This window comes from Pogona vitticeps, chromosome 5 (assembly GCF_051106095.1).
Source record: "Pogona vitticeps strain Pit_001003342236 chromosome 5, PviZW2.1, whole genome shotgun sequence".
NCBI classification, from domain to species: domain Eukaryota; kingdom Metazoa; phylum Chordata; class Lepidosauria; order Squamata; family Agamidae; genus Pogona; species Pogona vitticeps.
The window spans coordinates 42,159,006-42,170,000 of NC_135787.1; the positions used below are offsets into that span (position 1 = coordinate 42,159,006).

General features: G+C 38.2%; 1 protein-coding gene across 2 annotated transcripts in view; it reads right to left on the reverse strand.

Moving 5' to 3' along the window:
- Positions 1-5,368: 5,368 nt before the first annotated feature.
- The window catches only part of SLC10A7 (solute carrier family 10 member 7), a 183,361-nt gene continuing 177,734 nt past the window's right edge, over positions 5,369-10,995 (reverse strand). For both annotated transcript variants that reach the window (XM_073001590.2, XM_020783017.3), the window contains one exon: positions 5,369-8,643. In XM_073001590.2, the coding sequence (XP_072857691.2) occupies positions 8,599-8,643 (45 nt within the window). In that variant the 3' untranslated portion in view covers positions 5,369-8,598. The remainder of the gene's footprint in view (positions 8,644-10,995) is intronic.

Below are 10,995 nucleotides of genomic sequence, written 5' to 3' on the forward strand. Positions count from 1 at the left end.
TATCCTTCTCCTCCTCAGTCCAGCACTAAACTAACACACACCTCAGTTCTTCTCCTCTCTTTTTATCTTCCTCTTTTACTGCCAAGATAGCAGGAGAACAAGACATTGGCTGCTGTGAACATTATATAATATTATATAATATTCATATAATTATTTATTATTTATTTATTTATTTATTTATTTTATATGCCACCCACACTACCCAAAGGTCTCTGGGTGGCTTACAGCATTTAAAATACAATAAAGATATGTAACAATTAAAATACAATTAATATATATATAAAATTGCCATTGGACCCACAGCTAATATTATTTCAGTTAAAAGCCTTCTGGAACAGGAAGGTTTTGACCTGGCACCAAAATGTCATCAGTGTTGGCGCCAGACGATTCTCAGTTGGGAGGGCATTCCATAGTCTGGGGACAGCTGCCGAAAAGGCCCTTTGTCTACAAGCCGTCCCTCTTACCTCCTTGAGGGATGGCTCTTTCAAAAGGGCCCCCTGGCTAGATCTTAACTGCCGGGTAGGCTCATATGGAAGGAGGCGGTCCTTCAGGTATCCAAGGCCCAAGCCGTTTAAGGCTTTATATGTCAAAACAAGCACTTTGAATTGGGCCCAGGCAGCAACTGGTAGCCAATGTAACTTATACAGAATCGGCTTGATATGTCCCCTGGCGGCCACACCACTCACCAGCCGCGTCGCTTGATTCTGGACCAGTTGCAGTCGCCGGACCATCTTCAAAGGCAGCCCCACGTAAAGCGCATTGCAGTAATCTATACGGGATGTTACCAGTGCATGTGTAACTGTCATGAGATTCCGCTCGTCCAGGGCCGTAGCTGGTACAGTTTCCGCAGCTGGAGGAAGGCGCAGGCAATGTCTTGTCCTTTTTTATATATAATATTTTAATATATATTTTAATATATATTTAATGAGTGGACATGATGTTGGTCTCAAATTGAATTATTTGCTTTCTGTCATACAAGCTTGAGTTACCTGTATAATGTGTGTCTTTTAAAGTCAGTCAGGGGCCACTACTGTCAGCAACAGAGAAAGGTCTCTGTCTCCCAGTCACAGACATTACGCCTTTGAGTACAACTGGAGGGACCAAGCAGGCAAAGGAACAAACCCACACTCCCAGATTGCTTATGGTACTGTGGACATGAGAATCTAAAACTACTACAACAGTGACATGTCGTCATTATTTCTCCTTCTCTCATTGCTGAGCCGAAGAGGAGAAGTCATCTCAAATTAACACCCCTTGGAATGAAAAACATCTTTGTGTATTGGAAATCATGTCACACATTCAGCATTGTTCATTTGGGAGGTATCTTATTATGTATTGGGAAACCAGCTGTAAAACCAGAATGATTTCTTCAGCACTACAGAGGCAATTTACAACTGTTGTTATTAGCTACGCACTTTTTGTCTTTGAGTGGAACAGGAAGTAACATGCTATAGAAATACATTCTGATCCAAAACCTCACAAGGGTTTCTATGAAAAGTATGGTGCTGCTAGGTCTCCTCAAGGGATCCTTAGAATTGTGTTTCTGAATGCCAAACTCTTCTCTACTAGTGAGAATATATATGGTTGTTGTGGGTTTTTCGGGCTTCTTGGCCGTGTTCTGAAGGTGGTTCTTCCTAACGTTTTGCCAGTCTCTGTGGCCGGCATCTTCACAGGACAGCAAACTGTTTGTGTGCATTAGCTTGTGTGCTCAAACAAAGAAAATGTAGGTCCGGGGGGGGGGAATCAAAACTGAGGTAGTATATGAAACATTTAATAGTATACAGCAGTGGTTCCCAACTTTGGGTGACCCAGGGATTCTTGGACTGCAGTTCCCAGAAGCCTTCACCACCAGTTGTGTTGACTTGTCCTTCTGGAAGTTGCAGTTCAGGAGTACATGGATTGCCCAAGTTTGGGAACCACTGGTGTAGAGCATTCATGTGTCTAAGTGGATTTAGAACCACAAAACTCTCACTGAAACAAATCTGTTTGTCTATAAGGTGCCACAACATTTTGTCCTGTGCTTTTAAAAATCCTTTTATTTTTGTCAACTTTGGAAACTGTGGCAGTGTAGTCATAGAGCTGTGTAGTATATCATTTGTGAGGTATACTAAAGGTTTAATGATTTTATCCCAGTTGTAATCAGACACTGAAGAGTCGCCACATAAGAACAATTTATTCAGTTGTTTTTCAATGTCTTTGAAAAGTAATCTGCTGTCATTGCTGTGTTACCTAATGAAAATTAAATTGATGTTACTACAGTGGACCCTCGACTTACAGATGTCTCGACTTACAGACATTTCGAGTTACAGACTTCTCTGGTCACAAAATTTAGATTCGACTTGCAGCCGGAGAATCGACCTACAGACCAGAAAAAACCCCAAAATGGAACAAAAATGGAGCAAAAACTGCTGGTTACGGGATTAATCGGTTTTCAATGCATTGTAGGTCAATGGAGACTCGACCTACAGACTTTTCGACCTGCAGCCACCGTTCCAATACGGATTAATTCCGTAAGTAGAGGGTCCACTGTACATTATGTTTGGCTTTTTAAATTTTTTGCTGTATTGCTTGTTGTGTAGCCCATTACCTTTCTGTTGTCTTTGTTTCTTTTTTCGAAAAAAATAGAATTGATAAAAGAATGACATAAAATGTGAAGAATTTATGCCAAAATACTTCTAAAAATGTGAGCTATAAGCCAGAGTGGACAACTACAAGTCCTACATATGTTTTTGGAGTGCAGCTCTTATAATCCCTCACTCTTGGATAACTATTGGAAACTGTAGGTAATCTCCACAGTTCTCCATTGTAATAAAGTTAACTAAAAAGGTCACTTCATGCACCACTGAAGTAAATATGTTACAATTTGTTCATGTCCTGTTACCAGAAAAAGTAGATGAGATTAATCTTTACAAACAACTACTTCACATACAATTAATTCTAAACTTTGACTGCTTTCTACACTTTGACTATCTTATGCATTATGGGCCTATTTAAACAAGGGTGATCCATGTGGAAATGGTACTCTTGTTGGATCTAGCCATCTCCGTTTAACAGGGCAATCTGTGCGTGAATTCCCTATCTGGATCTCTGCATCAACAGAGACAGAGGAACAGCACTATAATTTAAGCCAGCAGTACTCACTGTGAAAACTATACAAGGAGTGCCGTATGTAATTATTGTACATCCTTCTTTGCATTGTTTAATGGTGTGTCTATGTGCTGGTAGGTGCTGATCTGTGAAAATGGGAATGGGAGAACTACAATTGGAACCAGTTCTCAGGAACAATACAGTTCACAGCTTCAGATGTGTGTTAGGGAACAAAACAGCTTCTTCTGCAGTGATGACTGATGCTCAGCATCAATGCAGGCAGATCTACTTCAATGAGGAATTTATACTAAAATCAACAAGAGTCTCATTTCATGGCGAAACTTGTTTTCGCTCTGCGAAGTTGCTTTTCAGAGTCTGCTGAGTCCCATGCTTGTGGTAGACATATTGCTTCTGATCTGAACAGCATTATGTCTGCCATCACTGGAACACACAGAGAAAGGAGAGGAAAATGTATTCAGGTGGCAGTGGACAAAGGTATCTCCAAGCAGGAGCTGATAGCCAAGCACTGAATTTCCTTTTGAAGCATCAATTGTTCTCTTTTCCCAACAACAAAAAGAAGCCAAGGAAGACTGAGAGAAAGGAAATCGCCCCTTTAAGAAATACCACCTGCTGGAGGAGCAGATCACATTTCAGGTGTTGGTGCTGGGATGCTGCATAGAGTCTACTCTAGATATTAGCAGTTGGGTTTTTTTTTTAATGGGAGGGGCAAGATGATGGCAAAAGTATTTTGATGTACTAGGGATGCCAGGAAACTGAGGAGAGTTAGGTCCTCTGTCCCAGACATATTTTTTATCTTATATATTGTGTAAGATGGGGCAGGGGTGGGATAGCAGAATTACTACCGGCCAAAAAAAGAATTAAAAGCTTAGAAATACAGTACAGTAGAAAGATCTGAAAACATGAAGTTCCCCAAAAAAGAAAAACAGTCCAAAAGTACTGAAGGATTGATTTGGGGAATGTGTGGACCTCCAGATGTCACTGGTCTAAAAGTCATATCACCCCAAGCCAGTGTAGCTTAACTGTACTGGGAATCACAATCCTGCAACACATGGAGACACATTCGCCATTCCCACCTAAAGACCAAAAGGAGCCTCCACCTCCCTCACTGTGGCCAAAACTACACTCTGCAGAAAAATTGGATTGAATCCTGTCATGCCCAACCCAGTTCTTTTCTGCTCGTTTATTTTCTTTTGATGGATATCCCACAATTTCAGGAGGTATAGGACCACCTCTTTCCCAATTGTTTGCCCATCCCTTCCCTGCTCCATTTGCCGCTTCCCTGCTTCTCTTTTCTTTCAACCACCATTGTGTCTTTAATTTTTTTTCCTTTGTGCCTCCATGTGTAGATTTGGAGTACCGATTCCCTTTTTAAATCTGCATTTAAAATCACACATCTACAAATGTGCATAAACACGTAATCCCTCTTGGGTGTGTGCGAAATATGACCAGTATTTTGACCTATACTTTTTTTTTATTTAAAGGTGCAATAACAGGAGCCAATGATAATGGATGGAACTTTGCTCAAATTTGAAAGTATACAATGGGGCAAATATAAAATCAATAAAATCTGCCATGCCAAAGTTGGACAAAATTTCCATTGGTGTACATTACAAAGACTACACCAAATATGAAACGTTAATTAAGGTAGTGCATCATTTCCATTATGTATTGGGAAACCAGTTGTAAAACCAGAATGATTTCTTCAGCACTACAGAGGCAATTTACAACTGTTGTTATTAGCTACGCACCTTTTGTCTTTGAGTGGAACAGGAAGTAACATGCTATAGAAATACATTCTGATCCAAAACCTCACAAGGGTTTCTATGAAAAGTATGGTGCTGCTACGTTTCCTCAAGGGACCCTTAGAATTGTGTTTCTGAATGCCAAACTCTTCTCTACTAGTGAGAATATATATGTTTGTGTGCATTAGCTTGTGTGCTCAAACAAAGAAAATGTAGGTCCAGGGGGAAAAAAATCAAAACTGAGGTAGTATATGAAACATTTAATAGTATACAGCAGTGGTTTCCAACTTTGAGTGACCTATGGATTCTTGGACTACAGTTCCCAGAAGTCGTATAAAATATAAAATCAGACAAATATAAAATCTATAAAATCTGGCATGCCAGTGTTGGACAAGATTTCCATTGTTGTCCACTACAAAGACTACACCAAATATGAAATATTAATTAAGGTAGTGCATCATTTCTATGCATCCTGCTTGTTACTACTTAATTAAAGTAAGCAAGAAAAACAGAACCAATTTGTAATAAGATATTTTTATTTTTAAAAAACGTTTTAAGCAAGTTTAAAAAAGAAACAAACAGGAAGTTTTCATTCTAGGGAAAAAAAGGGACCCATATTAAAAAAATAAACTACAGAGACCTTTTTGCCTGTTTCTAACTAACACCCAATGAGCTTCTTTTATGGTTGTTGTGGGTTTTTCGGGCTCTTTGGCCGTGTTCTGACAGTTGTTCTCCCTAACGTTTCACCAGTCTCTGTGGCCGGCATCTTCAGAGGACAGCAGTTAGAACTCTGTCTTCTTTTATACTTGAAGGCATGAAATGAACATTTAACAATCTTTAAACATAATGTAACAAACTGGATGTGAATAATTATGTTCTATGAAGTATGGACTTTTAAAGATGAATTTTATTTTTCGTATTACAACCATTTCAGAACAATCCACTCAACATTCATGTATGAAAGAAAGTAAGAAACATAAGAATGTTTAGGCTGTTGCAAGTCATAAACAATTACAACCCAAAGTGCCTCTCCCTGAACAATCTTCAATATAGTAAAATAACAATGAAATTGCTGTGACAAATCTCCATAGTTAAAAATCGTGAACTACTGGTGTTGCTGTAATTCGAGGTAGATCAGTTGGAACTGTAACAGTGTAGTGACTGTTCAAGAGAAGGCTTGACACAAATGACAGAAAAGAAAAAATACGAGCTTAACAGCAGCAGGAACCATCTGCCTGGAATGTTTCACGTGCACAAGACATCAAAATGAACTGCGTTTTGCACAAGAACAAAACCTACACTTGCTTTAGAGCCACCAACCATGAAACTCTTGGAAGTTTTCTTCTTTAAATTTATTTGCCTGCTTATAGCCAGAAGGTTTGGGAGCCATGGAATATACATTTTGGATCCTCAGAAAGGGAATTGTGGAAACAAAAAGTGCACCATGTGTCATTTCCCCTAACATTTTGCCTGTTTGTAACCTCTAGCTCAAGATAACTCAACACTAACTCAAATTCACCTCATGAGTAAAAGAGGTGAATTTGTGATTTGTCTGTAAAAACATATTTGATATATTTAACTGAGAACCTGGTTTATTCTATTTGTTAGATGCATCTATTTTGTACAACTGTTTTACGGTTATAACATGTTTGAACTTTGATATAACTGGGTATATCTAACTGCAAGAACACAGTAGCCTCAATGGTGGCATGTTTAATTTTGCTAAATTCAATTCTTGATAGTCTAATTTATCATTTAGGACTAACCACTTTGTTTCACAAAAGTAGTTTATCCATTTTAACCACAATACAAAGAATCCATCTGATATAGTTTGTTACAAATATAAGGCATCATAGCTTGGCACCAAATAGTATTAACTGCCAAGACAGTTAATCCCCCAAAATGTATTTTGCATTGGGGTTGAAGAGGGGCAGTGGAATGACTTTCAAAGCATTTGTGTGCGCAGGTGCAAATTATATTGAAGCTGGATTCTAATCCCTTATAACCCATTATTTCTTTCCACTGAAATGATGACCCAAATCAGTGCCCTCATGCTAAGAACTCCATGTACAGTCAAATATACATATGTACTTTGCATAAAGAGGCTTCCCCATATGCACAAATGAAACAGGGCTGCGTATAAGGACTTTTTGGATGGGGTTTGTACCATCAGTTCCTAGGCCTGCAAAGCATTGCTCAATGAGGGTACAGTGTGTATCTGTTCCTCAGAATGCAGTTAAGACTAATGGCAGCTATTCTGAATAAGGTGCGGTGCTCATTAAAGCATTAAATGAATACTTCTTTCAGTCTTAACTCAGTATCCATTAATACACTAATATTTATTCATCCCTCTTATGGAACGTAGTACATTAAAAAAGTCGTCAAGCAAGCAAAATTTGATTGTCAAATTAACTAGAAATAATCTTTCCTTATGGTTGTTGTGGGTTTTTTGGGCTTTTTGGCCGTGTTCTGAAGGCTGTTCTTCCTAACATTTTGCCAGTCTCTGTGGCCGGCATCTTCACAGGACAGGTTCTGACTCCTATCCTCCGAAGATGCCGGCCACACAGACTGGCGAAACGTTAGGAAGAACAACCTTCAGAACATGGCCAAAGAGCCCGAAAAACCCACAACAACCATCAGATCCCGGCCGTGAAAGCCTTTGAGAATACAGTACAATCTTTCCTTATACCTGTGCTTTATACATTCGTATAATGCAAGTATACTTGCTTGCTGAAAAAAATAAATAAATCATGGGTTTTCTACCCTCACTAGCTTTTGTGTGCTGCTCATAGGCAGTGAAGAACACCACTATATAAAAGCTGAAAACAGTAGGAAATTGGATGTTGCAATATTAGTTTGATATTTTTTCTGTCACTGTCTGATATAGTGTACCATATCTGAGGAAAAAATATTTTCCCTCAGTTTATATTAACAGCAATATAGATATATATTTAAATCCAGTACCTGGAATTGCAGATCTTTCCTTACTACTGTAAACACCAGGCCCTCACTTTGAAAATCTCACAGTGTGTTTAAGACAAACAGTGCCACAATAGCATAAAAATGGAACTGAGAGAATTGTCTTGAGAAACCATTAGCTTTGAAGGAATGTCTAGACAACTGTGTCAACAAATGCAAATAATTTATGCTTTTCAGTTCCTTTTAAATAGATGGCCCCATGCTGAGTATACACAAACTCAGAAGGAAAAGACATGTCACAACCATACCAGTAGGGAGGGTTACGGAATCACACAGAAATTCAAGTTAATTTTGACTAGAAGTTCAGAAACCGCCTTCTTAACCATCAACCAGAAGAGAAATGTTCCTCGTTCCTTTTTGTTTAGGACCAACCATCTTATAAGCTTGTGAATGATTAGTACAATGCACTGAACGCAGCTTCTGTTTGGACTTCATTCACTTCAGTTGAGTTTGTATAAGAGAAACAGTTTGTGGATTGTGCAGGGCTGGAATGCCCAGTTTTTCATTGTCAGAATTCATTCACTCAGTTGAAAAAAAAATCACCTACAATTTGCGCAAAATCTTTTACAGTAACCAGCCATTTGATTTTGGAATCAATGCTTCTATAAAATATATTTAAGGCACTTCTGTAGGAATTTTAAATATATACTGTATGTATCTATAAAAATAAAGTAAGTGCTGAAGCAACATTCACATATGCCCATTTCTGAATTGTCTCTGTGTATGTACAAAACAGTACATATATACAGTTACTTGACTTCTTCCATTGTTATACTTTCACTGGCACTTTGGGTTGCTTTGTTAATTTCACCGCCTGAAAACAAGAAACAAAGCATTAGTTTGTTTCTATTCATAGAGGCATGACAAAATAATATAATATATATTCAAGGTCATTGTCATTAGATTTCCCAGAGTAAGAGATGTAAGTGATCTGGCCACATCGCAGGTGAGGATCTTGCCTAATTTCAAAGGTTTTCTAATCTTGCTACTTTCCTCCACCACCACCATGAAACAGCCCTCAAGAAAGCATTTATCTTTGTTCCTGGGTAGCAGGATTAGCAAGAGTCCAAGAATATTTTAGCTTTGCTCCAAAAGCCACATACAGTGGTGCCTCGCTTAATGATTACCTCGTTAAATGATGAATCCGCTTTACGATGAGGTTTTTGCGATTGCAACAGCGATCAAAAGCAATGTTTTGATAGGGAAATTTCGCCTGACAATGATCGGTTCCCTGCTTCAGGAACCGATTTTTTGCTGGACGATGATTCTAAAACAGCTGATCGGCGGCTCTAAAATGGCTGCCCACTGTGCAAAATAGCTCCCCACTGTGCTTTAGGACAGATTCCTTGCTTTATAGGCACCGAAAATGGCCGCCCCTATGGAGGATCTTTGCTGGACGCTGAGGTATTTAACCCATTGGAACGTATTGAACTGGTTTTCAATGCATTTCAATGGGCTTTTTCGTTTCGCTTGACAAGGATTTCGCTTAATAGCGATTTCAACGGAATGAATTATCCTTGTCAAGCGAGGCACCACTATAATTGTGATTATATCTATTTGGGGAGGACAATAAAAACCTGCATCGCAAAATTCTAATTAAATTATTTTTTAGAAGTAGCCAAGGTAGAAACTGCAGCACAGTGGATACACTGGAAGACCCTGGTGGTCCTGTAAATATTTATTTCTTTAAATGATTTCATCCCATCTTTCTCCCCTGGTAGGACCTAAGATTGTGTAAAGATAGGATGGTTGGATAAGATACAGAATTCATCACATCTCAATCTGATCTGCAATATATATTTCATCTTCCCATTCCTTCATCATACTCTGAGAGATGACACTGTCTTATTTTTGTACCACTAACCAACCATTGGGCTCCTTTTTCATTCTTATACAGTAAATTCCTTTGGACAAGGAATTGGAATCACATATATCTGATACAGTATGGATGGGAAAGAGTGGTAATGTTTACATAGCATTTGAAGAAGCTTGCTAAATTACATTTCCCATTACAAATATTTCAGAGTGGCATGCCTGATGTCCACGGTAGGCTTCTGCAGATATTTAGATTTGAATGGATTAAGAGGTCACATGTTGCTATCATGATTAATGTAATTGAAAACTCCTAAAATCTGGGGAGTTAGAATCTAAATACAGAGATATGCACACCTCCAGTACCTATAAAAGGATAAGAGAGACGGGAGCACTTGATATTGATGGTAAAAACACTTGCTACGACAGCAGTAGACAGAGAAAGCTTCCTTGTGAAAAGTTTAAAAATTAGAATTGTAATTTTGTTTAAACTTGAGTAGACACTTTGCTTGAAGTCCCTTCTTGGTTGATTGCTAATGGAATTTAGCATCAGTAACTCTGATATTAACAGACATCCTCATAACAAAACACCTTTGATTGGTTGGATTTATAGTGGAAATATTTTTTTAGTTGCTTGTTCTTCAAACAAAGCAACAAACGAACTGTAATCATGCAAATTATGTATACAAATAAGGAAATTGGTTATTGCCTTCAGGTTTCTGGCATTTCCAAGGCAATCCTTGATGTTAATGAAAACTGGTTGGTAACTGCCTCTAGATTTGGAAGCAAAGTACTGTATAGGAATATAGCTTACCTTTTATTGCCCATTGTGTATTTCAGAAATTTGGTAAACTACATGCTTCAACAAATTTAAATACAAAACAAAGAAGACAAAACAACAGATAATATTGCCATTGTAAAAATGGCGAAGTGTCTTTGTTATATCTGAGCACTGGGATTAATTGTACTCGAAATGAGGAACAAAGATAAAGATTTCTGATACTGTTTGGAAAAATATAATCATTTCTCTCTTTCATGGTGGGTTCTGCTGCATTACTTCCAAGTAGGAACTACCTCTTGTCAAGGAACCTCTAAATATTTAAATTTGATTTCATGAAGAGATCACATGTTGGTATCATAATTAAGCAAGGTTGTCACCAGAGCGAAGTACAGTGACTGGATAACAGTTTTCCACCATGAGAGAAATGCCAAAAGGAAGCCAAGGTGTTGATAGAAAACAAACATCAAGGTGAAGATGACATGTTTACTTTCAAAGCAGGAGACCATTATCCAGGCACAACATCAAAATCTATTGTAATTATTGCTATGGAACAAAAAAAGACAATCTTTCCGA